The sequence below is a fragment of the Oncorhynchus keta genome, chromosome 7 (assembly GCF_023373465.1).
Source record: "Oncorhynchus keta strain PuntledgeMale-10-30-2019 chromosome 7, Oket_V2, whole genome shotgun sequence".
Taxonomy (NCBI): domain Eukaryota; kingdom Metazoa; phylum Chordata; class Actinopteri; order Salmoniformes; family Salmonidae; genus Oncorhynchus; species Oncorhynchus keta.
In genome coordinates this window covers 13,393,739-13,421,731 of record NC_068427.1, presented here as the reverse complement: position 1 = coordinate 13,421,731, position 27,993 = coordinate 13,393,739, and the positions used below count along the sequence as shown (strand labels likewise).

The 27,993-nt window shown below is 42.7% G+C and overlaps 2 protein-coding genes across 3 annotated transcripts; both read right to left on the bottom strand.

Annotated features, from left to right (window-relative positions):
- Positions 1–210: 210 nt before the first annotated feature.
- klhl23 (kelch-like family member 23) lies at positions 211–4,005 on the bottom strand. 2 transcript variants are annotated; one of them, XM_035774206.2, is made up of 4 exons: positions 3,483–4,005; positions 1,898–3,127; positions 1,436–1,588; positions 211–1,346 (listed from the first exon to the last, which is right to left on the bottom strand). In XM_035774206.2, exons 2-4 carry the CDS (start codon positions 3,120–3,122, stop codon positions 1,036–1,038), a joined length of 1,689 nt encoding a protein of 562 aa, XP_035630099.1. In that variant the 5' UTR covers positions 3,123–3,127; positions 3,483–4,005; the 3' UTR covers positions 211–1,035. The 2 variants fall into 2 exon arrangements, with proteins under 2 accessions (XP_035630099.1, XP_035630100.1); XM_035774207.2 differs by having other exon boundaries at positions 3,548–4,005.
- A 367-nt stretch (positions 4,006–4,372) lies between these two features.
- phgdh (phosphoglycerate dehydrogenase) lies at positions 4,373–19,723 on the bottom strand. Its single transcript, XM_035773382.2, has 12 exons — positions 19,430–19,723; positions 18,760–18,911; positions 17,249–17,314; positions 17,038–17,092; positions 16,772–16,870; positions 16,551–16,683; positions 16,285–16,433; positions 9,377–9,529; positions 5,834–5,972; positions 5,392–5,519; positions 5,057–5,273; positions 4,373–4,777 (listed from the first exon to the last, which is right to left on the bottom strand). Exons 1-12 carry the CDS (start codon positions 19,565–19,567, stop codon positions 4,623–4,625), a joined length of 1,584 nt encoding a protein of 527 aa, XP_035629275.2. The 5' UTR covers positions 19,568–19,723; the 3' UTR covers positions 4,373–4,622.
- Positions 19,724–27,993: the final 8,270 nt, after the last annotated feature.

Below are 27,993 nucleotides of genomic sequence, written 5' to 3'. Positions count from 1 at the left end.
GTAATCACTCCTTTCAATGGCGCCCTTTTCTTGAGGGCAAAATAATTAATATCTCTTGCCCACATTCGTTTAACAAGGAGCGCCTGCTCCCTTTGACCAACAGAAACACAAACAACTTTCACAAGACCACTTCTGGTTACCCTCACTGATTCCACAGCACCCAAATCTGTTTTCACCCACCCTCATATTTTACCTTCAAACAGCTGAAAATACAACATTTTTGTTTATTGAAAAGGTTCACAGTGGTTTAGATGGTACAATGATTCTCAACACTATACTTCCTTGTTTTGTCACATAAACTGAAATTAGGCGAACTATGACAAGCAACCAGGAAATGGCGGACAAGCAACCAGGAAATGGCGGACAAGCAACCAGGAAATCACGGAGCTATTTCTGCATATTGCATCTTTAAAGTTACATTTATCAAGTAAAATCAGCTGCATACTGAATCAATCAATCGCAGACTGTTGCAATGTTTAGGCAGTGGTCTGCTTCTGCCTATACATTTTTGCATCCATAATCATCAGTTTGGTTTTTACCAACAGCTGTTGTAGCTCATTCTTTTTACATTCAGAATCAGAGGTCTAAACAATGGAAACCGGAATAATTGTGCATCCCCCAAACCCTAAGATTCAGATGTATGGTTGATGACATTTGTGCTTCAAATGTAGAGATTTGTCTAAAAAAAAAACGGTGTGCATATGTGGAGCTCTACCAGGTTAACCTGTCTAAACCAAAATTACACAACTGGTAATGTTAGGTGCATGAGAACCAATGTGTTAGATGTATAAGTGGATTGAAAATGGTGTGCTCTTTTTGTAATATTAAACCAGCAGCAATCATTTGTCACTGAACCTTCATTTTTGGCCAACTGGGTATAAAATACACTCTAAACAACGTCACTTTTTGTAAAAAAGATTCTTAGCACCTGTCACATACATACATAGCCCCTACCACTCATGGGCCGTATGGCACGAAGGAACTGCATCCATGGGATTTAGTTGATGTTTGTTGTAAAAGTACATTAAAAAGACACTACACACTGTAAATGCAAATGCATCCGTGTGTTCTTGCTGGGCTGGGGAGGCTTCCCACAACCTCCCAGGTGTCCAGCTCTGGGTCATACTTCTCAATGCTCTGCAGATACGTCCCCTTTGAATAGGAATATCCCCCGGTCACATAGATGCAGCCATTGATCACTACAGCACCACACTCCATCCTCCTCTCCTTCATCACTGACAACTGCCTCCACTCATCTCTCTCTGGGTCATAGCAGTCGGTGATCGTAGTCTGTCCTCCCACCAAGTACAGCTTGTTGTTCAGAGAAACAGAGCACAGGCCATACTCTGAAAGCATGAGTACAATGATTTCCTTACTAAATATTACTGAATACAAATTCAAATAAAATGCCCACTTCCTTCAAAATCTGTCATACCTGGATGAGGACTGATTGTGACAATGCTCCATTCATTTATGTCTGGCCTGTAGGCCTGAATTTTTTCATAGGTGCTGCTTCCTCTGGATCCATAGTGGCCACCGGTCACATAGATTGTGTCATTCATGACACACGCAGTGGCATTTCCTACACCTTTGAAAGAGGAAGCATTTGATCAAAAACAGTGAACAGCCAAAACGATCCTGATTTAATTCGTGCTACTCAGTAAAGTATTTTGCATGTTATTTTAATATGCAAAAAAATAACTTGAAAGTAATTATTTACAGGTCAAGGCCTGAGAATCAAATAGTGAATGAGTGGCCAAGATAGCTTTTGGCCCAACCACGTGGAACGGACAAATTCAAGGGCAATACTAGAACAACACAGACCTGCATGTTTGCTCAGGTGTCTTCTCATTGTAACTAACTCCTCTGTGTAGTGCTTCTGTTTATGTTTTCATACCTTGTATCATGTTGGCTGTAGGGAACCATTTCTTTTTTAAGGGGTCATAGAATTCAGTCTCAAGTTGTATAGCTCCCCCTCTGTACCCTCCTATGGCATAGATACAGCCGTGTAAAGCCACAGAACAGTGGTAGTATCTGGCAGTGATCATGGGGCATCCCTCAGTCCACTCATCACAATCACCATTATAAATCCAAACTGTGTCCAGGGCTTCAATAGTCTCAGTCATATAACCCCCAGTCACATAAATATTTGCCCCCAGTAAAGATACACTATAGCTCTCTCTTGTCTGGTCAGGCATATCCTTTCCTTGCACCCATGTATTGCTTATTGGATCCCATATGTGGACTTCACAGAGCGGATGCCAGTAGTACCCTCCAATAACATACATGCTTGAGGACACTTTCTTCCTGCTCGCTGAAGTCTCTTTGCAGTTGGACTTCAATGCGTTGATAATCAATGACCTTACTTTTCCCTCATTGCCCAGTAAGCATTGCCTCTGTCCATCCAGGGCAGTCTTGAAGTGCACCTCATCCAGCTCAAGATGGACACAACAGAGTAGGCCCTGAACGTGATCAATACGGTTAACAATGTCATAGGTGACCCATTTGACCACCGCATCCAAGAGAACTTCATCCTTCCATACATTGATGTTCTTAAGAGACATGACGGAACTCAGCTTGTCGTAGTCCACCTCCAAGAATTCCTCCTGCTGTAGAAGGTCCTCAAACCTGCTGAGCATTACCCTTCGTGCCTCCCGCTCCAGCTCAGGGCAGATGTGCAGCTCAGCAAAAGAGTGCATACCCAGGCAGTTGTCCACATCCAGGAAGCGTATAAGGAAGTCTTCGCAAGCCTTCTTCACTGAGCTGAACTGTAAGAGGTCTGCTGCCTCCAGCAGGCTTTGTACATTTGTCTCCGTGATGTTCACCCTGGAAGTGTATACGTAGTTCACCAAAGCACTCAGAACGTCATAATCAATCCCTGTCAGTTTGATGAGGTTGTTTGACCGCTCCTTCATGTCGGCTGTGAACATGACTTTGAAATAAGAGCTGCGGGCTGACAATGCTGCCTTGTGACAGTAAAATACCTGTCCCGTGGCACATTGTAGGGTGATGTCGGTGAATATGCCATCTAGGTAGAACTCTCTCAGAGCATCCAATAGTTCATTTGGATGGGCGATGTCACAAAAGTCATAAATGTAGCTTCCTTTTCCTTTGTCTGACATAGTGGCTAGAAAATGAAGAGAAGATAGAACACATCATTCATAATTTGTGGCTTTCATTTATTGTGTCATTTGATATACTATAGGCCTAAAAACAACTAAAATCTGATAGCTTTTAATGGCTTTCTTTACATATTGGCTTCCATCTTTACCACAACATAGGCTACTGCAATATTAGGGCTATTTAAATCTATACACACATCAGTAGGCTACGATCTGAGAGTGCAATAAAAGGCTCTCGAGTAATCAGCAGAGGACATGAGTTTCTACTCTTAAACCACTGGATTCTATACTACTAAACATTATTCACAACATTGTACCAACCATTAATCTTCAAATCCATATTCCCTCATTCACGCTTACCTTTCCACCGTCTAATGGCATGAATTGCGCTTTCTGGACTGAAACAGGCGCTCGCAGACACTAACCTCAAATTAGCTCTCAGGACCTCTGTGGCACACCGCTGTCCTATTTTGGTATCTGTGTATAGTTGGAGAGGCGCCGGCTGTCACCCTGCTCCATATACTCCAGCCTGCTTCACAGATAATAGGCTACATACAACCAGCCAAATAGACCGCTTTAGCGAATCACCGTTCCCGTTATTCCCTGGACACACATTCTCCAACCACGACAATGGTTGAGTCGAGACAGCATCGTTGCGCACAAGGACAATCAATACCCCAAAGTGAACAACAACAAAAAAACGGTACGGTTGGTAGCCTGTTTTAATTTGATTGAGGAATTCCCCCACCGCAGAGCCACTTCCCATTCAGTCTCGTTCGTTGCCATGGCAGTTTTAGCCAAATCCTAATAAGGATTAGGATTGCATAATCTAAAGAGAGATTTTAGTGTGGTGCCATGAACAAGCGCTGCATCAAACCTTATGACCAACACTGATTTTGTGGTTCACAACCTCACTGCTAAGTAAAATCATCAAAGTGACGGACATTTTACTTTAGGCTTCCCTGTTGAAATAACAGGACATTTATTAAATATACAGTATACAAAGGCTTGTAAACTAACATAGCATATTTCATCTCTATTGCACCCAAGGGAATATTTTATGCTAGAAATAGGCTAGTCACCATAGAAACCTAGGGTGCACAGCAAATGCATATGAGTTTATTGGTCAGATGAGATGGATTGTTTTTTTTGTTTCCCATTTCAGTTACCTTCCTACTGGTGTGTTGACATTGAGAAAAAATAGCAAAATCGGCAAGTAGAGAATACAAGAAAATATAAAACAATTGTAATAATGTAACAGGTATTTATTAAATTCTACACAGTCAGCATCTCTACAATAGAAATGACATTTTTAGTATTTTTTCTAGAGGTGTAATGTTAAATAAAACATACTTTCTACATGTTGTAAAGTAAGCATTGAAACGCTAAAAGGCCAGAAAGAAACCATTTAGATTACTCAAATCTTCAGTGGTTCGATTTTTAGACATTGGAACGCTCTACTGGTCCTTCAGCATTGTAACAATATGCTCCCACTGCCATTTACACAGAGACCTGTGCTGCTGCTTTCACTAAAGGTTTTAAGGCACCAAGGTCCACCAAGAGAGAGGATAACCCCACACAGTACCACTGATCTCCACTACGAGCTGCAGGGGCACTGAATGACTCCATTTCCACTCCCGCCGTAGCCAGCAAACCTGAGGAAAGAGTGGGAGACAGTCAAGGTCAAATACGGGTCAACAGTTATTCTGCTCATCTTGCCAGCTTGCTGTCAAGTGCTAGCTTGGTGTAAGCACATCCTGATGATAAAAGGCGGAACAAGTAAAGAGTTAAGAATGCAGCCTGAAAAGAGAAATCATTCAAGTTTGATTATGTCAAATAAGGCGGTATACCTTGCTAATCTTGTGCTGAATAGACAGAAGAATGGCTCAATTTAGTCAATAGTGAGGTTACAATGTGAAAAATAGCTTTATCACCAGTCACAGAGGGCAGGAGCAGAGGAGACGCCACGGCCTTGAAGAACAGCAGGTTGCCAGTGAGAGAGACCGGCTGTCGGAACACGCTGCGATTCAGCTCCAACAAGACTGGTACTCCTCCCTGTACTGAACCAGTAGCTCTGTAGCTAGAGCCATTGACAGAGAGCTCCACCTCACATGCACCTTGAGTCAGACCCTCACTGTGGTTTCTGGTTACCTGAGATTTAAAAAAAAGAATGTCATCCATCTCAAATAAGATTATTTATTTATATTACACAAGATAGGTCATTAATAAAATATGACCTTCAGCCAAGTGTCAATGGTGGCCATTTTACCGTGATTCCAGATTCCTTGGCCAGGGTCAGTGAATTGACCAGGTTGGGGCAACTCTGGGACCCATCACTAAGTAATCCAACCATTACTGCTGAGGTCATGTAAGCGGAGGAATCTTTCAAGCAGTCTCCTAGGTTGTGATAAAAACAACAGACCATGTTCAGTTTGCATGGCCAGAGAGCCCACACTTTCGTGATTTACACCATTATACCACTAGGGGTAGACAAACCAAAGCACAACAAAATCTTCCACTAATACATGTGTGCTTGAATGGTATCCAAAAATGGCATCAATCGTCTCCTTTACCCTATGATCACTGATTTGAGAACAATGGTCGTGTAATGTTAACACATCTTTTCACCTATCAAGCCTGATCAGCAGTTTCAGAGAAAATTAAGCAACTGAATGATATTAGGACATAGTCTAATGCCTGGCAGTGCTTACCTTGAGTTATGATTTGGACTTGGCTGAAGGGTTGTTTAGAGGTGGTGCATGATTTCAGGGCAGCTCCTATGGCCTCTCCAAGTTTGATCCACTGGTGAGACTCGGGGGTGAATGTGCTTGCCAAAACCTGGGCATTCACCTGCACACACCAAATTGCACAACATGTAACCTATCAAAAAAAGTAATACATCTGCACCATTGAGAGCATCTTGACGGGTTACATCACCGCTTGGTATGACAACTGCTTGGCATCCGACCGCAAGGTGCTACAGAAGCTTCTATACCAGGTGCCATCCAGGTCTTCTATACCAGGCAGTGTCCGAGGAAGGCCCTAAAATTGGTCAGACTCCAGCCACCCAAGTCACAGACTGTTCTCTGCTACGACACAGAAAGCGGTACCGATTCACCAAGTCTGGAACCAACAGGACCCTGAAAATCTTCTACCCGCAGACATAAGACTGCTAAAAGGTTATTTAAATATCTAACCATATAGCTACCCAGACTATCTACATTGACCCTTTTTGCACAAACCTTTTTTTTTTTTTACTCATCACGTACGCTGCTGCTACGGTTTATTCCTAGTTACATGAACCGATCCACCTTCGGACCCCTGCACATCGACACGGTACTGGTATATAGCTAAGTTATTGTTACTCGTTGTGCATTTATTATTACGTGTTTTACTTTTCTATTATTTCTCTATTTTCTTTCTCTCTGCATTGTTGAGAAGGGCCCGTAAGTAAGCTTTTCACTGTTCGTAAACAGGTGGAGCCTGCAACATTGTTTCAATAGTCAAATTCGATCTCCAGCTGTCGTATATTAATGAACGTGTTGGGAGCCAGGATGAGACAGGCAGGCAGCTTTTCTCAGTGAGTCGAAATCATGAATCAGCATATATATATATATATATATACACACACACACATATATATATACACACACACACACATATATATATACACACACACATATATATATATATACACACACACACACACACACACCCGGTCACACAACTGGTTAGAACACCTACTCATTCAAGGGTTTTTCTTCATTTTGACCGTTTCCTACATTGTAGAATAATAGAGAATACATCAACACTATTAAATAACATTACATCATGTAGTAACCAAAGAAAAGTGTTAAACAATGCAAAATATATTTTATATTTGAGATTCTTCAAAGTAGCCACCCTTTGCCTTGATGACAGCTTTGCACACTTTTAGTATTCTCTCAACCAGCTTCACCTGGAATGCTTTTCCAACAGTCTTAAAGGAGTTCCCACATATGCTGAGCACTTGTTGGCTGTTTTTCCTTCACTCTGTGGTCCAACACATCTCAAACACTTTTCTGGTCACTACATGATTCAATGTGTGTTATTTAAAAGTTTTGAAAATAGTAAAAATAAAGAAAAACCCTGGAATGAGTAGGTGTCCAAACTTTTGTCTGGTACTGTAGGCGCACACACACACACACACACACACACACACGTAAAACAAAGTGCAGCTAGTTTGCTGTCTTTCCAGCTTCAGTTTGGAGAGATTATGTTAGATGTGCTATTGGCTAGCTCTTCTGAACAGTGTCCTAACGAGAGAGCACTTCTATGCCAATTCTCACCTCATTAGCTCATTGGATGTATCCAAATAAATGTCACTAGAAAACAGCTTATACAACTGCAAATGCAGCTACTTTGTTGTTATTCTGGGAACACTGTTTGACATGAGTTAGGGAAAGGGGAATACCAAGTCAGTTGTCTGGCCTGCTGGGCACTTCAATCTGGCACGTGAGACACACAACAACAAAAAAATTGGTATCCAATTGGCAGTTACAGTCTTGTCCCATTGCTGCAACTCCCGTATGGACTCGGGAGAGGTGAAGGTCGAGAGTCCTCCGAAACACGACCCATCCAAGCCGCACTGCTTCTTGAAACAATGCCCGTTTCACCTGGAAGCCAGCCACACCAATGTGTCGGAGGAAACACAGTACACCTGGCGACCGTGTCAGCATGCATGCCCCCGGCCCGCCAAACACTCTCCTAACCTGGACGACGCTTGGCCAATTGTGGGTCATGGATCCCCCAGTCACGGCCAGCTGTGACACAGCCTGGGATCGAACCCGGGTCTGTAGTGATGCCTTAGACCACTGCCCCACTCGGGAGGCCCCCGCAAATGGATTTTTGCAAACAATTGGTCCCCCAAAAAATGCAGCCCTCTGTTGAATTTCAAAATCACGATGTGGCCCCCGAGCCAAAAGGTTTGTCCACCCCTACTCTAACCACTAGACTACCTGCCATATTTGGCTAGCTAGCAAGCAAGGGATAAGAACGTTGCCAGTCAGTATGGCAATATAACATTTAGAACGAACGACTGGGTCGCTTCCATAGATACAGAACAAAAAGACTAAACGACTGGGTCGCATCTCTGGCAACAGAACCGATAGAAATAAAGATCAGCAGGCTTGGGTAGCAACCCTAGATTTGTGTCAGGACTATACCTTGTGGAAGGATGAAATTGTATGAATAAATTCATCAAAATAACATTTTTAATGAATATATGAATCATTATTTGAATATGTTGGTAACCCATGGTATATAAAAGTAATAATGCCTTCGAAACGGCTGTTTGGAGGATATATTGGCACGGTCTTCACCTTGGGCCTAACAACACCTGTCCCAATGTCCTCCAAACACCAGCTTCTCAGGCATTTTCACTTAAATATACCACGGCTTTCAGCCAATCAGTATTCAGTGCTCGAACCACCCGGTTTATAATTTGGAATGAGGACCGAAAAGTGTATCAAGAAGCTCTATTGCATTGAGATGCATTGTTTTTTCCCAACCGGTTTTACTACACTTCATGTGTAAAACGAACTAACCAAACAACCAACCGGACCCTGAACAGCTTCTACCCCCAAGCCATAAGACTGCTAAATAGTTAACCAAAAATCTTCTCGGACTATCTGCATTGACCCCTTTTGCACAACCTCTTGACTCATCACATGCTTCTGCTATTATCTATCCTGTTGCCTAGTCACTTTATCCCTACCTATATGTACATATCTACCTCAATTACCTTGTACCCCTGCACATGGAGTACCAGTACTAAGTCTGTGTATATAGACAAGTTTTCGTTACTTATTGTGTATTTATTCCATGTGTTAATATTTTTTATATTATTTCCCACTTTTTCTCTCTGCATTGTTGGGAAGGATCCGTAAGAAAGCATTTCACGGGTAGTCTACACCTGTTTACGAAGCAAGTGTCAAATAAAATGCGATTTGATTTTAACATTATTGCAAAGTATGACTCAATAATTGAAGATACATTCTTGCAACAAAACTATCATTAGAATCCTTTGTGAACAACCTTGAGGGTTACATTTTGTGTTACATTGTTACGAACACGTTCAATTCATGAACGTTTCAAGGTCTGAAGGGAACAGTTTTTCTCACCATAAGCAACACTGAAACAATCAAAGAAAAAAACCTATTAGAGTCAGGCACCTATAGGCATTTTCTTGACTGTAATAGGAGAGAAGAACTCACTGCTCCAACCAAGCTCTTGCCCATCACCATGTCCACAATCTGCAGAGCGATGTCCTGCCCACAGCGTGCCTGGGCCTCCTTTGTACTGGCACCCAGGTGAGGACAGCTAATCACATTGGGATGGTTCACCAGGGCACGGTTCTTTGGGGGTTCCTGAGAACGAATGTAACGCCATGATGTAAGTGAGACTGGCAATATTGAAGGGAAGACAAGTAAAATAAAATAAATTAATACAACGTGATTATTTTTTAGTGGGTAAATTAGATTTAATATTGCAGATATATTGTGGCTTCTATCAATGTAATTGTCTGTATAATTTCCAATCTCCCATATATTTTTGTAAATAAATATGGATATATTTTGTAAATAAATATATACACTACCGTTTGGGGTCACTTAGAAATTCTTGTTTTTGAACGAAAAGCACATTTTTTGTCCGTCGACAGTGAAGAGGCGACTCCGGGATGTTGGCCTTCTCGGCAGAGTTGCAAAGAAAAAGACATCTCAGACTGGCCAATAAAAAGAAAAGATTAAGATGGGCAAAAGAACACAGACACTGGACAGAGGAACTCTGCCTAGAAGGCCAGCATCTTGGAGTTGCCTCAGTTGTTCCCCGGGGCCTTCCACTCCTCTTTCTATTCTGGTTAGGGCCAGTTTGCGCTGTTCTATGAAGGGAGTAGTACACAGCGCTGTACGAAATCTTCAGTTTCTTGGCAATTTCTCGCATGGAATAGCCTTCAATTCTCAGAACACCAATAGACTGATGAGTTTCAGAAGACAGTTCTTTGTTTCTGGCCATTTTGAGCCTGTAATCAAACCCACAAATGCTGATGCTACAGATAGTCAACTAGTCTAAAGGACAGTTTTATTGCTTCTTTAATAAATCAGTACAGCCGTTTTCAGCTGTGCTAACATAACCGCTAAAGGGTTTTCTAATGATCAATTAACCTTTTAAAATGATCAACTTGGATTAGCTAACAAAAGTGATGGTTGCTGATAATGGGCCGCTGTAAGCTTATGTAGATATTCCATTAAAATTCAGCCGTTTCCAGCTACAATAGTCATTTACAACATTAACAACAAATACAATCACTGTATTTGTGATCAATGTTATGTTATTTTAAATGGACAAAAAAAAGTGCTTTTCTATCAAAACCAAGGAAATGTCTAAGTGACCCAAAACTTTTGAACGGCAGTGTAAATATATTTTTTCTTTGTTATTTTCCCCCAAACCCTCCCCCCTAATTGGAGTAAACTAATGGTCAACGGCACTTTGACTTCTACTTCCAGCGTATACATAGTATACATTTTACAGACAGTATATTTTGGTTTAGTCATCTTGTTTGTTTTTAGTCCCATCCTTCAGCTACCCTCAACCCCTCCCATCGATCTATGTAGACCATCCGGTGTTGATTTCTATTTGCCATATATTGTTCAACTCTCCTGTTTCACAAAAGTTCTGAACCTTGTCCTCATAGTTTCTACAGATTGTAAATTAAAGATAATCGATTTAATAACACTCAGCAAAAATTAACTATAACTTTTCGATTTCACCTAGCATTGCTATTTGCAGAGTTAGCTTCAGGTAAATGTTGCATTTCTTCAGCCATTCTTGAATTTACAATCAAAAATAATCTACAGGTGGACAGTCCCAAAACAAATTATCTACTGAAATCTGCAGAGCTGGGATGGTTGTATCCCCATATACAGAACCAGTCAAAGGTTTGGACACACCTACTCATTCAAGGGTTTTTCTTTATTTTTTTACTATTTTCTATCTTGTAGAATAATAGTGAAGACATCAAACCTATGAAACAACACATATGGAATCATGTAGTAACCAAAAGTATTAAACAAATCAAAATATATTTTATATTCCTCAAAGTAACCAGCCTTTGCCTTGAAGACAGGTTTGCACACTTGGCATTCTCTCAACCACCTTCATGAGGTAGTTACCTGAAATGCATTTCAATTAACAGGTGTGCCTTGTTAAAACTGAATTTGTGGAATTTCTTTCCTTCTTAATGCGTTTGAGCCAATCAGTTGTGTTGTAACATGGTAGGGGTGATATACAGAAGATAGCCTTATTTGGTAAAAGACCAAGTCCATATTATGGCAAGAAAAACAACAGTCCATCATTAAGACATTAAGGTCAGTCAATATGGACAATTTCAAGAATTTTGAAAGTTTACGTGCAGTCGCAAAAACCATCATAGTTACCTCTGCTGCAGAGGATAAGTTCATTAGAGTTACCAGCCTTAGAAATTGTATCCCAAATAAATGCTTCACAGAGTTCAAGTAACAGACACATCTCAACATCAACTGTTCAGAAGAGACTGTGTGAATCAGGCCTTCATGGTCAAATTGCTGCAAAGAAACCACTACTAAAGGATACCAATGAGAAGAAGAGACTTACTTGGGCCAAGAAACACGAGCAATGGACATTAGACCGGTGGAAATCTGTCCTTTGATCTGATGAGTCCAAATGTGATATTCTTGGTTCCAACCGCCGTGTCTTTGTGAGACGCAGAGTAGGTGAACGGATGATCTCCACATGTGTGGTTCCCACCATGAAGCATGGAAGAGGAGGAGGTGTGATGGTGCTTTTCTAGTGACACTGTCTGTGATATATTTAGAATTCAAGGCACACTTAACCAGCATGGCTACCACAGCATTCTGCAGCGATACGCCATCTCATCTGGTTTGCACTTAGTGGGACTATCATTTGATTTTCAACAGGACAATGACCAAACACACCTCCAGGCTTTGTGAGGGCTATTTGACCAAGGAGAGTGATGGTGCTGCATCAGATGACCTGGCCTCCACAATCACCTGACGTCAACCTAAGTTAGATGGCTTGGGATGAGTTGGACCGCAGAGTGAAGGACCACAGCATTCCAGGTGAAGCTGGTTGAGAAAAAGCCAAGAGTGTGCAAAGCTGTCATCAAGGCAAAGGGTGGCTACTTTGAAGAATCTAAAATCTAAAATACATTTTTATTTGATTAACACTTGTTTGGTTACTACACAATTCCATGTGTTATTTCAATGTAGAAAACAGTAAAAATAAAGAAAAACCCTTGAATGAGTAGATGTGTCCAAACTTTTGACAGGTACTGTACATACAGTGCAGACCCTTTGCTATGAGTCTTGAAATTGAGCTCAGGTCCATCCTGTTTCCCTTGATCATCCTTGAAATGTTTCTACAACCTGATTGGAGTCCACCTGTGGTAAATTCAATTGATGGGACATGTGGAAAGGCACACACCTGTCTACATAAGGTCCCACAGTTGACAGTGCATGTCAGAGCAAAAACCAAGCCATGAGGTCGAAGGAATTGTCCGTAGAGCTCCGAGAAAGGATTGTGTCAAGGCACAGATAAAGGGAAGGGTATCCCAACATTTCTGCAGCATTGAAGGTCCACCAAAATACAGTGGCCATCATAATTTTTAAATGGAAGAAGTTTGGAACCATCAAGATTCTTCCTACAGCTGGCCAACCTGGCCATATTGAGCAATTGGGGGAGAAGGGCCTTGGTCATGGAGGTGACCAAGAACCCGATGGTCACGCGGACAGAGCTCCAGAGTGCCTCTGTGGAGATGGGAGAACCTTTCAGAAGGACAACCAGCTCTGTAGCACTCCACCAATCAAGTAGAGTGGCCTGACGGAAGCCACTCCTCAGTAAAAGGCACATGACAGCCCACTTGGAGTTTGTCATAAGGCAGCTAAAGGACACTCAGACCATGAGAAACAAGATTATCTGGTCTGATGAAACCAAGATTGAACTCTTTGGCCTGAATGCCAAGCGTTATGTCTGGATGAAACCTGGCAGCATCCCCAGGTTGAAGCATGGTGGTTGCAGCATCATGCTCTGGGGATGTTTCTCAGCAGCAGGGAATGGGAGACTTGTCAGGATCGAGGGAAAGATGAACGGGCTCCCGAGTGGTACAGCGGTCTAAGGCACTGCATCTCAGTGCTAGAGGCGTCACTACAGACACCCTGGTTTGAATCCAGGCTGTATCACAACCGGCCGTGATACGGAGTCTCATAGGGCAGTGCACAATTGGCCCAGCATCGTCTGAGTTTGGCCGGTGTAGGCCAAATCAAATCAAATTTCATTGGTCACATGCAGATGTTATTGCGAGTGTAGTGAAATGCTTTTAAAAAAACAGAATACTGCAAAGTTTCCTAAGGACTAAAAATGAGGCAGCCCTCTCTGTCGGTGCCATCCTCACAAATGTGTATTTACAATGATGGCCTTTGTTCTTTACTGACTTGCCTGGTCAAATAAATAAAAACAGAGACTCTTGATGAAAACCTGCTCAAGAGCGCTCACAACCTCTGACTGGGGCGAAGGCTCATCTTCCAACAGAACAACAACCCTAAGCACACAGCCAAGACAACGCAGGAGTGGCTTCGGGACAAGTCTCTGAATGTCCTTGAGTGGCCCAGCCAGAGCCTGGACATTAACCCGATCTAACATCTCTGGAGAGACCTGAAAATAGCTGTGCAGCGACGCTCCCCATCCAACCTGACAGAGCTTGAGAGGATCTGCAGAGAAGAATGTGAGAAAGTCCCCAAATACAGGTGTGCCAAGCTTGTAGCGTTATACCCAAGAATACTTTTTTTATTTTTTTCTTATTTTTTTATTTCACCTTTATTTAACCAGGTAGGCTAGTTGAGAACAAGTTCTCATTTGCAACTGCGACCTGGCCAAGATAAAGCATAGCAGTGTGAACAGACAACACAGAGTTACACATGGAGTAAACAATTAACAAGTCAATAACACAGTAGAAAAAAGGGGAGTCTATATACAATGTGTGCAAAAGGCATGAGGAGGTAGGCAAATAATTACAATATTGCAGATTAACACTGGAGTGATAAATGATCATGTACAGGTAGAGATATTGGTGTGCAAAAGAGCAGAAAAGTAAATAAATAAAAACTGTGGGGATGAGGTAGATGAAAATGGGTGGGCTATTTACCAATAGGTTATGTACAGCTGCAGCGATCGGTTAGCTGCTCAGATAGCTGATGTTTGAAGTTGGTGAGGGAGATGAAAGTCTCCAACTTCAGCGATTTTTGCAATTCGTTCCAGTCACAGGCAGCAGAGTGAAGATGTGGTTTCCTACCTTCCGACTTGAGACTGTAATCACATCAAAGGTGCTTCAACCCATCTGGGCAAGAGGAATACCTATGAAAGAATGCTGTTCATTGACTACAGCTCAGCATTCAACACCATAGAACCTTCCAAGCTCATCATTAAGCTCAAGGCCCTGGGTCTGAACCCCACCCTGTGCAACTGGGTCCTGACGGGCCACCCCCAGGTGGTGAAGGTAGGAAACCACATCTTCACTTTGCTGATCCTCAACACTGGGGCCCCACAAGGGTGCGTGCTCAGACCCCTCCTGTGCTCCCTGTTCTCCTATGACTGCTTGGCCAAGCAGGCCTCCAGCTCAATCATCAAGTTTGCAGACGACACAACAGTAGTATGCTTGATTACCAACAATGACGAAACAGCCTACAAAAGGAGGTGAGGGCTCTGGGAGTGTAGTGCCAGGAAAATAATCTTATTACACATCAATAAAACAAAGGAGATGATCATGGACTACAGGAAACAGCGGAGGGAGCACCCCCCATCCACATCAACGGTACCGCAGTGGATAAAGTGGAAAGCTTCAAGTTCCTCGACGTACACATCGCTGACAAACTGAAATGGTCCATCCACACACTCTTCAACCTCAGGAGGCTGATTTGTTTTGTTGCTTGGCACCTAAAACCCTCACAATCTCTTACAGATGCACAATTGAGAGCATCCTGTAGGGCTGGATCACCACCTGGTACAACAACTGCACAGCCCGCAACCTCGGGGCTCTCCAGAGGGTGGTGCTGTCTGCCCAATGAATCACCGCGGGCAAACTACTTGCCCATCAGGACACCTACAATACCCGATGTCGCAGGAAGGCCAAAAAGCTGATCATGGACAACAACCACACAAGCCACTGCCGGTTCACCCTGCTATCATCAAGAAGGCGAGGTCAGTGCAGGTGCATCGGACAGAGACTGAAAAACAGCTTCTATCTCAAGGCCATTAGACTGTTAAACAGCCTTCACTAGCACATTAGAGGCTGCTGACTATATACAGACTTGAAATCACTGGCCACTAAATGGAACACTAGTCACTTTAATAACGTTTACATATTTTGCATCACTCATCTCTTATGTATATACTGTATTCTATTATATCTTAGTCTATGCCGCTCTGACATTGCTCGTTCATGTATTTTATATATTCTTAATTCCATTCCTTTACTTAGATTTGAGTGTATTGGGTATATGGTGTGACATTTTTCGACATTACTTGTTCGATGTAACTGCAATGTCTGAGGTAGAAACACAAGTATTTCGCTACACCCGCAATAACATCTGCTAAACATGTGTATGTGACCAATCAATTTGACTTGGATTTGTACTGAGTAAAGGGTCTGAATACTTATGTAAAATGTGATAATTCAGTTGTTATTTTTTTATACATTTTAAAAATGTCTAAACCTGTTTTTGCATTGTTATTATTGTTATTATATCTTTAATGCACAGACAAGTTCCTTACTTTCTCCCTCGAACACTTTTGCGGTAATGCTCCAATGAGTTGGTTGTAATTTTGGACATTTCATATATATTTTTGTTAGCTGCATGTGTGACATAACTCCAACAGTCCTATTTATGATATCATTTACAAAGATTATACCTTTTTTTGATTCCCAAAATAAATGTATTTTTTTCTATTAATTAGTAGATTTTGAGTTTAACCATAGTATGTTGTAATAATTGTATTTTCTGGTGGATTAAACTGAAATTGCAACCAACTTTCTACTGCTTGTTTTAAAAACGATGTGACGTGGTATTCTTGCCTCGACAAAAACATCGAGGCCAGCCCCTCCACACTGTCTAGACTCCAAAGCTCTGAGGAGAGCATCCTCATCGATGATGCCCCCGCGTGCACAGTTCACGACCTTTACACCTTTCTTGCACTTGGCAAATGACGTGTCGTTCAGTAGTCCTAGGAGAAACAACAATTTAACCTCAAGTGGAAAATCATGTTTTTTTTTGTTTGATAATCAATCTAATCACTTTATACCCTCCAGTACCACAACCATGCCACCTCTATAAAACTCACCAACTGTTGAAGGCATGAGGGGAGTGTGGACAGTGATGTAATCACACTGGGGCCACAGCTGCTCCAGGGACATCTGCTCGACCCCCCAGGTAGCAGTCACCTCAGGAGGGGTGATTGGATCATAGCCGATGGTCTGTCGAAAGCAAATTCAGTTACCACGATCATGCTACAGTAGGCAGCTTTTAAAGATCGTTTTACTTTTCAGAGGATTATGAACCAACCTTCATGCCAAAGGACTGCATTCTGTTGGCGACTTCCTTTCCAATTCTTCCAAGTCCAACGATTCCAAGTATTTTGCCGTACAGTTCTGTGCCCATGAACTGAAAAATCATTAACACAACTTTGACCCAGGTCCCTAAAGAGTTTGAGACACCATAGATTTACAAATCAGATTGAATTATTGATGATTGGATGGACACTGGGGCAGACCACGTGAGAGTAATTGCTTTGTGTGTCAAAATAAAAGGGAAGCCAGAATACTCTTCACCTTTTTACGATCCCAGTTCCCTGCTTTCATGGACATGGCTGCTTGGGGCACATGTCTAGGAAGGGAATGGTTTTGAATTAAGTTATATCAAACCTTCCTGTAAAAGTAGGATGAAAAGGACAGATGGGGGTGTATAGTGCAAAGCAGTGTCGAACCAATACCATGAACTAGGCCCGAGAGGTATTCTGTATCATCTGTTGTAGTGTCTTACCTTGAGAGGCTCATCAACAGGGTGCATGTCAGCTCTGCAGCACTGATGGTGTTGCCACTTGGTGTGCTAGAAGAGGGTAATGACACATACAATAGTCTAATATTCAGGGAAAAGACTGATCTGTGTTGATTTGATTTAGACATATAGTTGAAGTCAGACGTTTACATACACTTAGTCATTAAAATTCATTTTTCAACAACTCCACACATTTTTGTTAACAAACTATAGTTTTGGCAAGTAGGTTAGGACATGTACTTTGTACATGACAAGTAATTTTTCCAACAATTGTTTACACAGATTATTTCACTTATAATTCACTATATCACAAGTCCAGTGGGTCAGAAGTTCACATACACTACTTTGACTGTGCCTTTAAACAGCTTGGAAAATTCCAGAAAATTATGTAATGGCTTTAGAAGCTTCTGATAGGCTAGTTGACATAACATGAGTCAATTGGAGGTGTGCCTGTGGATGTATTTCAAGGCCTACCTTCAAACTCAGTGCTTCTTTGCTTGATATCATGGGAAAATCAAAATAAATCAGCCAAGACCTCAGAAAATCAATTGTAGACCTCCACAAGTCTGGTTCATCCTTGGGAGCAATTTCCAAATGTCTGAAGGTACCACGTTAATCTGTACAAACAATAGTACGCAAGTATAAACACCATGGGACCACGCAGCCGTCATACCGCTCAGGAAGGAGACGCAGACTACTGTTTGTAACTGCACATGGTTTGGCCATAATGACCATCGTTATGTTTGGAGGGAAAAGCCGAAGAACACCATCCCAACCATCAAGCACAGGGGTGGCAGCATCATGTTGTGGGGGTGCTTTGCTGCAGAAATGACTGGTGCACTTCACAAAGTAGATGGCATCATGAGGTAGGAAAATTATGTTGATATATTGAAGCAACATCTCAAGGCTTCAGTCAGGAAGTTAAAGCTTGGTCGCAAATGGGTCTTCAAAATGGACAATGACCCCAAGCATACTTCCAAAGTTGTGTCAAAATGGCTTAAGGACTGCAATGTCAAGGTATTAGAATGGCCATCACAAAGCCCTGACTTCAATCCTATAGAAAATTTGTTGGCAGAACTGAAAAAGTGTGTGCGAGCAAGGAGGCCTACAAGCCTGACTCAGTTACATCAGCTCTGTCAGGAGGAATGGGACAAAATTCACCCAACTCATTGTGGGAAGCTTGTGGAAGGTTACCCGAAAAATTTGACCCAAGTGAAACCATTTTAAGGCAATGCTACCAAATACTAATTGAGTGTATGTAAACTTATGACCCACTGGGAATGTGATGTGATTCTTAAAATGAAGTGGTGATCCTAACTGACCTAAGGCAGGGAATTATTACTAGGATTAAATGTCAGAAATTGTGAAAAATGTACTTTAAATATGTTTGGCTAAGGTGCATGTAAACTTCTGACTTCAACTGTAAGAGTTTCCTTAAAACGATACACGGATGTATCAACGACTTAACGAATGACACTATTATTTTGCAAACTTACTTCATGACAATTATGCCCTTTATAGTGGCAGCATCCACATCCACATTGTCAACGCCAGTCCCAGCTCTTCCAATGATTTTGAGGTTACCAGCAGCGTTGATGACATCAGCTGTCACCTTTGTTGCTGATCGAACCACCAGGCCATCATAGTCCTGGAGGTGGATAGAAAAGGAAAAAAGATGATATGCATAGTGATGCCAGTGCATGACAAAATTATCTATTGTTCATTAGAGTAATTTGATGAGATAAGGAATGAGCTTATATAGTTGGATTTTTTTGCATTAATCAAACATTCGCATCACATGATGACATGAGGAAAACAAGCTAAATATGAGATGAGTCGTCTCTGGTGTGATTGATCAAACTATGTATAGTCTACATTTTGAAAGTACGAGGTAGAACGGGAAGAAAGCCCCAGTCTAAATGTAATTCTATAGTGTTTATAGACTAAAGTCGGCCAAACGAGGGAAATCAGTTTTTTTCCCCAGAGGGACTTTTGATGAGGTTATTCAACCAATGACCAAACGCGACATACTTTTCCATATTATACATTTGATAGCAACTTTTTTTTTAATTTTAGAAAGACATCGTGGAACAAAAATGCACGTCATGCCTTAAATGTTTATTACGTGGAATTCATGCAATTTAGAAAAAATATGTAAACTCTTACCTTGATCTCCGCAATCAAGTCATCCTTACTCATATTTTGCTTCTCTGTAACTTGGATTCCATTTTCTTGCAGGGTCTTCTTACAACAAGGGTCAACACTTTCACTGATTAAAATGCGTTTGATGGATATTGGGGCCATTTTGCTGTTCTCTCAACCGTTGGGTAAACTTTCACACTTGAATGGGTGAACCCTTTTTCGTAAACTGATGGACACGCTGAAAAGTTCTCAGTTCAGTTGGTTTTGAATAAAATAAAATACTCGGCTAAGGACTGCCCCCTTTCAAAGTAAACCCGCCTCTTCTCATCTCCAGTTTTCTGACGTGATGCTGAAACAGGGAGAGACAATATATGCTGAAGCTGGAACCACATAAATTATATTTGCTATATTCTTGTTGGACCAGAAATATTATGCAATAATCACATGGAAATGTTGTACAATAGTAACACAATTCTGCTGATTATTTGTTTCAGACTGATTTTTTTTTTTATTACAATTTTCAAAACTGAAGAAAATGTGTATTTGAGTGCAAGCCACTCCCTCCCTTAAACATTATACATTTGTAGCTGATTTCTCAAGAACATCAGTTCAAACTTAGTGAAACAGCTTCCCAAATCAAGCACAGAATTAACCACCTCAATTAGACTGACTATCAGATGACAGGCCTGTCTCTGTTCGTCGAAGCTGTAGTGTCAATCTCCTTCCCTAACTTTACCCAGTCTTTCTATGGTCATGCAGTTAGCTGATCTATAATTTCTCCCTTTTAAAAATGCAACATTGTGTATCTAGTGGTCTGTGTACTATCATGAATAGATATCTAGTTTACCTAATTGTATTGTCTATACATATAGCTGGGCAAGTGTAACAGGGTTATATTGGTGATTCCCCTTGCCACTTTATTGTTAAACCAATGGGTTTTTGGTTTTAGTTTTGTCTTGCCTTCACCTACTCAACATGGCATCTTATTGGTTGGTTTTGCGTAGCCTGTTTACGAGGGATGATGTTTCAGGTAGGATCGTCCCAGTGAACAAGCACCAAATCAGCCAAGTTGTTGGTTGCAAAGCACTGTACGTCACAAGTGATTTTTATACTCCCAAGTGAGGATTTAAATGTACAATTTATATCAATTTGTTTGTAAATGTTATTCGAACATCACACTTAAGATCCAGCGTTTTTTGGTGAATATTTGTTGTGCATTTTGTTGTAGAGAATTCCCGAATTCCCGTTTCCTATCAGAATAAAGCTCAATGACTGGTGCTACACGTTGGAGTTCGTGTCGATGATTGATTGTACACAACGCAAGAAGAGTACTGTTACAGTGGTGCCGTGACCGTTCTTCTGGATCGGATCATCCTTCGCTGGATTTCCATCTCAGAACTTCGCCGTGGTTGCCGTTGAAGAATCAGATAAGACGTTGGTGGTGCAGTTTATGGCGATATCGCATTTCGCCATAAGAGGGCGCTGTTGCACCATTTTATTATCGACATTTATGATTTCTCTGGTTGAGACTCTTCACAGATAAACGATATATTGTGTTACTTGTTTATTTGTAATTCTAACGTATATCTGATATAGGGTGAGTTTTACCAGTGTACTAGATATAGGTTAGATTATGACGTGAGGTTAAAAAAATATATTATTTTTTGCTTTTTACATTTTAAAATTAGTGTGCTGATTTCCCATTGTTAAGATGGAAGGTGTTGGGAGAGGTATGGGTTTCCTGACATTTAATCTGTCATCATCTGTTGGTATGGGTTCAGCCAAAAATCCATTTTTTTCTTTCCCTACAAACTGGAGGGTTTTGGGAGTTTTGATGATAGTTTACCCATGGAAACGCACAAGGATGTGTATGAAAGAGTTTTGCCAAATACAGGGAGTGGGGAGGTCTCCATGGATATCATAGCAGACATAGTACAGCAGATTGGTCATTCCATTGGGGAGAACATTGCCTCCTGTTTGGAGTCAAAGGCAATTGTTGGACATGTTGGGGACAATGTTATGGGGAATGCATGCAGCTCTAGGGGTATGGATGTGTCAGGCCTGAACCTGGTATTGACGTCTGATATCAGGGAACCGGTGTACTTTTGGGGGGATGGCTCTGAAACGTGCACAGTGCATGAGTGGGAGGATATGGTCATGGTTTACATGCGTGTGATGGACCAAGCAGTTGAGGTTATGTGTAGGCTTATGGGAATGGCCCGCGATGTTGTTAAAGTGGGCATACTTAGCTTTCCCTCCGTTGATTTATCGAAAGGCCCGAGTCCCATCTTTGACATACTGAAACAACATTTTAGGGACACTGCTTTTTCAAGCATGCCCCTCGCTGACTTTTATGCCACATTATCTCTGACTGATGAACAACCGTTTGAATATTGGCTTAGACTGAACAGGGCTATGGAGGTTGCTGAAGATTGTCTAAAGAGACTGTGAGCTCACAGTCATGTTCATCAGACATTGCCCTAACGCTGAACTGTCGCTTATCTTTAAGTGCAAGCCATTACAGCAGTGGACCACTGCAGATGTTCATGAGAGGTTGGTGACCCCAGCCATCGCAACAATGAAGCAGGAAGTTGGTGCTGTCTTGCCGATCATCATGCCTGCTGTGAGGCCCTACATGGACATACCTAATGCGTTGCCTTAGCCAGCCCAGACTATCCTTGCAATGCTGGAGCGTGTGCTGGAGCAGAGGCCACAACAGTCTGACCGTAAGTTCTAAAAAGGGAATAGGAGCAGATTTAAGTCTAATGGGCCATGTAACGTGTGCAGGGATGCTGGACATGATACTTACTTTCACTGCAGGGCCAATCACCTCTGCTTTCTTTGTCATGTAGCTGGCCACGCACGCTCTCAGTGCCCCAAGGTCACAGCTCTGAGCACAGCTGGTGGAGTCCCTACAGTAATCACTGCTCAGCTCCCGGAAAACTAGTAGACCTGCATGTAGAAGGGGAGAGTGTTGGGCCTTTTGTAGAGTCCCCATCGGTGAGAGCTGTTGATTTGGAGTCTGTATATAAAAGTGTTTGTGACGAAATGGAGACTGAGAAGAGTATCATAATGCAGAACACACAGAAACTTTCCCCATATGGTGATTTATTCTATGCCAAGGTGTTAATAGGAGGAGAAGTGGAAATGAGAGCTATGCTTGACAGTGGGTCCATGGCTTGTACCTTGAGTTCTAGGGTCTTACCTGAACTGTTGCATGCAGGAGTGTTGAAAAGTCCATCATTGAGTCCTACAGAGGTAGTCTTGGTTGGTTGTGGTGGGTTGAAGACGAGGCCTTTGGGAGTATGTGAGCTGGAGATGGAGGTGTACGGATGTAGAGTTGCCGTGCCTACTCTGGTGGTTGAAGGCCAGAGTGATGACCTCATCTTGGGCAGCAATCTCCTAAAGCACTTGATTCGCCACTTGAAGATTAATGGAGATCTCTGAAAGAGGGTTTTACACTCCTGTGTGTGACGGGGGTGAGGAGAGCAAGCTAATCAACATGATGGCTAATGTGGAGAGATGGAGAGACAGTGAAGTACCTGACACAGTTGGAACTGTGAGACTAAAAGGGGCTGTGACTCTAGAGCCTATGCAGGAGCACTTAGTCTGGGGCAGACTACGAAACACTCAGAATCAGCTGGCAGTGCTGTTGACATTGAGCCCAGCAGTTCAAGGTCAACACCAAGGTTAATACTGGTAGGGAGGACAGTAGCTCTATTGCGGGGGGATGGGTGGCTCCCTGTTAGAGTGATAAACCCTTCTCAGAAGACAGTGACATTGAGATGAAACGCCACTCTAGCCGATGTCTTTCCTTGCATGGCTCTAGAGGACTTTGACTGTTCGTGTGTGAATGATGGTTCATCAGCAGCAAGTGCAGAGAACGGCTGATATATTCACTGACTGCTAAGATGACTTGACACTGACTGATGACGGTTCCAGCCAACTTCACGATACTGACGGACCTGACAGTTCAAGCAGTCCTGAGGTCTTATGTGACTTAGGTTTGACTGATATTGATGTTGATTCCTGTCAAGTGTCTCCTGCTGGTAAGAAGAAACTCATCCAGCTCATAGCTGAGTACCAGTCCATTTTTTCTGGATTGTGGAAAAGCTTTCGGATGTCTTCACCGCATTCAACTGAGTGATGAGAAACCCTTTCGGATGCCCTACTGACGCCTTTCACCAACTCATTATGAGAAGCTCAAACAAGCATTGAATGAGATGGAAGAATGTGAAATCATAAGGAAATCTAGTAGTGCATTCACCTCTTCCCTTGTCCTTGTATGGAAGAAGTCTGGAGACCTGAGACTCTGTACTGATTTTCAGTTGCTTAATGCTCGCACCATCAAAGACGCCCACCCACTCCCTCACCAGGCTGAAGCACTGGCTGCTTTAGGTGGAAATGCCTTTTTCTCGACAATGGACCTTACCTCTGGCTACTACAATGTGGAAGTGCATGAGGATGACCGGAGATTCACAGCTTTTAATAGTCCTGCAACCTTTATGAGGATGATGCTAAACGTCTTTGGGGATCAGAACTTTCTTAGCCTGCTGTGTTACCTTGACAATGTCTTGGTCTATGCGTCCACTGAAGATCTGGCTATACAGCGCCTGGAAATGGTTTTTGAGAGTCTCAAGGCTCACAACCTGAAGTTGGTGCCAAAAAAGTGCAACTTTCTGCAGAGGTCTGTGAAGTTTCTGGGGCATATGACTAGTGCGGATGGTGTAGCTACAGACCCTGAGAAGGTGAGGGCCATTACAGGAGTAACAGAAGCTGATCTGATGGAAGATGGCACTGACATTACATCTTTGAAGAAATTGAGGTCATTCCTTGGGATGGTGGTGTATTATCAACAGTTCATTGAAGGTTGCTCGACCATCGCAAAGCCTCTCTTTGGATTGACTACTGGACACAAAGGCTCCACGTTGGAAAAAGCAGCGACGCTCACCTGTCAGGAAGTTGACGGCTGCCGATGGGACAACAGAATGCACTCAGGCCTTATTCCAGCTAAAGCAAGCCTTACTGGATCAGGTTCTGTTGGCTCACCCCAACTTCGACAAACCCTTTCTACACTCGGTGGATGCGTCCAGCAACGGCTTAGGTGCTGTGCTGCCCCGGGTGCAGGAACAGGGAGCTACAGCGAGACCTATAGCCTTCACGAGCAAGTCTCTCAGTTATGCACAGTCGAGGTATCCTGCGCCCAGGCTCAAGTTCTTTGCCATGAAATGGGCTATCTGTGACAAGTTCCACCACTGGCTACGGGGACAGCAGTTCACGGTATGGGCGGATAATAATCCCTTGACATACATTCTGACCAAAGCTAAGTTTGATGCTTGTGAACAGAGATGGGTCGCCAAGCTGGCACCGTACGAGTTTGACATCAAGTACATCCCTGGAAATATAAATGTTGTTGCAGATGCTTTGAGCAGAGAGCCCTTCGTACGACCCAGTGCACTCCATCGCCTGACAAGGCGTACGAGACCTTACTAGCTGAAGCTAACGCTGTGCGCACAGACAGTGCAAGATGTGTTTCGCTGGTCCAGCCACCCCTTTGACAAAGCCTCTGACTACAACGAAGTGGTCATTAGCTGTCAGGCTACTGTTGACCGGTCCATCTGGTGCTTTATCAAGACATGAAGTTGCAGCTGTTCTTCATTCACACAGGTCCTGGGTGGGTGAAGTGGGCTCACATGCACTGCTGTTGCCACAGCTTCCACAGGCTGATATGCCATCAGAGCAGACCGATGTCGATGTTCTGCCACACGATCTACTGATAAGTAAGCAGCGTGATGACAACGTGATCAGCATTAGTGATCTTCTTTGTGGAGAGGGGGAGAAGACCATCCCGGAGAGAGCGTGCCCATGAGAGTGTTGAGGTTTTGTGTCTTCTCAGAAGTTGGGACAAGTTGACCATGAATATGGTTACACTGTATCGTGTTTTGAAGAATGTAGTTACAAAGAGGAAAATGTATCTGTATGTGGTTCCAGCCTCCATGAAAGAAATGGTGTTGAAGGGTGTCCATGATGAAGCTGGCCACCAGGGCCAACAGAGAACAGTCTACCTGACTAGACAGAGGTTCTTCTGGCATGGCCTGGAGAGGGAGGTAAAAGCCTATGTGAAGTGCTGCAGGAGATGCGTGGTGAGCAAGACTCCTGATCCGGAAGCAAGAGCTCCTCTTGAGAGCATAATAACAACAGCTCGTTGTTACTGACCACTTTACCAAATTGGCTAATTTCTTCTTGTGCCCGAACGAGTCTGTTAAGTCAGTCTACGTGATGCATCGCTGTCTACACTCAGAACAGAGAGCCAACTTTGAGAGCCCTTTAATAGCCAAACTGTTGAGTGTTGCAGGTGTTCAGAAGTCTCACACCACGCCGTACCCTCCGGGTCCTGCAAAAGGATGAATTGGGAAACATTATCCGGACCCTGCCGACGAGAGCAAAGCACAGATGGCCTCAGGCGCTGAAGTCCCTCACGTTTGCGTACAATTGTACAATCTACGAGACCACAGGCTTTTCCCCTTTCCTGCTAATGTTTGGGAGGAAGCCAAGACTGCCTGTTGACATAGTCTTTGGCTCTGTCATCGAGAACCCAGAAGTTGTCGACTATGACCAGTTTGTTCAGTCTTTGAGGAGAGATCTGAAAGAAGCCATGAATGCAGCACAGGCATCTGCAGCGAAGCAGTTGAAGAGGCATGCTGACCTTTATGACAGACGAGTCAGAGGAGCACCAGTGGAGATTGGGGATCGAGTGTTGCTGGCTAACAAGGGGGAGTGAAGAATGCGGAAGCTCGCTGTTCGTTGGGAGGATACTGTCTACCCTGTCACTGGATTGAATGCTGACAGTCACACTTTTAAGATTCAGAACAGCTCCACAGGACAGGAGAAGACAGTACATCACAACCTGATAATGCCAGTCAACTGATAATGCCAGTCTGAGGACATGAATGACAGCCTTGTGGTCTCAGCTGCCATGGACACTGCAGTGGATGATGGTGCTGAGTACAGAACCAGAGTGTGGGTGTCAGAGTTGTCTTCTGAAGGAACAGGTGACACAAGCCTGGAGGGTGATGTGCGATCCTTGGATGCTCAGGATATTCTACCTTTGGATTCTGTGGAAGATATACTGCAGCTGGAAGGTCTGCCTCGATCAGAGAGTCTTCAAGAATCTGACCGAGACCTTATTAACAGTGTAGTGAGTGAGCTAATTGACCAGTCTGCTTACGATATCCGTACTGACCTACCAAACTCGGACCATTCCTTACCTGATCAGTTACCCACGGACTGTGTTGACAGACCCACTATTGCAACAGTACACAACACTGTTACCCCTTATGCAGTTGAAGGTAGTCGGGGTCGTATGAGGTCAAGGGCAGGAAGACTATTTAAACCAGTGTCAATACTGATTGAGATGATGAATCAGCAGAAAGTTAGCTCTTGAAGGTTAAATAAGTGAATAGAGGGTCAATGGTATTGACATCTTTTATTTGTTTTGCTTTTACATCATTGTGACCATGATTAGAGGTTGCAGGATGGTAATGCGACGGATATGATAAAGTCTTATGGTTGTTCATTTTAGTACTTGGATGTTTTAAAATCACTGAGTGTACTTTGCATGTAAACAGGCATGTTTACCTATGAGGGCTAAGGGGATTGATCAACCGCTTTTCACTCTGATTCTCAAGGAGAATAGTCTAATGACTGGAATATTTAGTGACTGTTTTAAAGCAGTGTCTGTTTCCTGATATACACAGCTTTACATTTTAGTTTTCTCTATTAGGTAGTATAAAAATATATCAATTTTCTTCCCGGATTATTCTGTAGATATCTTGAGTGTCTCTGTATCTGGTATGTTTGCACAGTGCCGTTTTGTATTTTTATTAATTTTGTTTTCAAGTGAAATTCAGTAGGGGGGAGTGTAACAGGGTTATATTGGTGATTCCCCTTGTCACTTTATTGTTTAGCCAATGGGTTTTTGGTTTTAGTTGTCTTGCCTTCACCTACTCAACATGGCATCTTATTGCCTGGTTTGCGTAGCTTGCTTGCAAGGGAGGATGTTTCAGTTAGAATCATCCCAGTGAACAAGCACCAAACTAGCGGTAAGTTGTTGGTTGCAAAGCACTACGTCAAAAGTGATTTAAATGTACAATTTATATAAATTTGTTTGTAAATGTTATTCGAACATCACACATAAGATCCAGCGTTTTTTGGTGAATATTTGTTGTGCATTTTGTTGTAGAGAATTCCCGCTAATACTAGCTAGCAACTTACTGTGTCTGGTGGGGGGGGGGTTCGTAGAGTTGGATGGTGAGCCGTGCATTGCATGACGTGCAATTTTGTGCTGTTCCTATCAGGTACATTGTTAAAGATATTATATTGTAATTGTATTATTTTGGTAACTACATTGCCCAGTGAACAAGCATCAAACCATCGTGCGAGAGTGCAGAGTTGGATGGTGAGCCGTGCATTGCATGACCTGCAATTTTGTGCTGTTCCTATCAGAGTAAATCTCCATGACTGGTGCTACAAGTTGGAGTTCGTGTCGATGATTGATTTTACACAACGCAAGAAGAGTACTGTTACAC

Excerpts from the sequence above, each read along its gene's own strand:
- klhl23 (XM_035774206.2), bottom strand. The coding sequence starts at position 3,122 with ATGTCAGACAAAGGAAAAGGAAGCTACATTTATGACTTTTGTGACATC. Across the intron at positions 1,589-1,897 it reads TACAGCCAACATGATACAAG|GTGTAGGAAATGCCACTGCG; the intron begins GTATGAAAACAT and ends CCTCTTTCAAAG. Across the intron at positions 1,347-1,435 it reads CACAATCAGTCCTCATCCAG|AGTATGGCCTGTGCTCTGTT; the intron begins GTATGACAGATT and ends TCATGCTTTCAG.
- phgdh (XM_035773382.2), bottom strand. The coding sequence starts at position 19,567 with ATGGCCCCAATATCCATCAAACGCATTTTAATCAGTGAAAGTGTTGAC. Across the intron at positions 17,093-17,248 it reads CTGTTGATGAGCCTCTCAAG|ACATGTGCCCCAAGCAGCCA; the intron begins GTAAGACACTAC and ends TTCCCTTCCTAG. Across the intron at positions 16,434-16,550 it reads CCTCATGCCTTCAACAGTTG|GACTACTGAACGACACGTCA; the intron begins GTGAGTTTTATA and ends TGTTTCTCCTAG.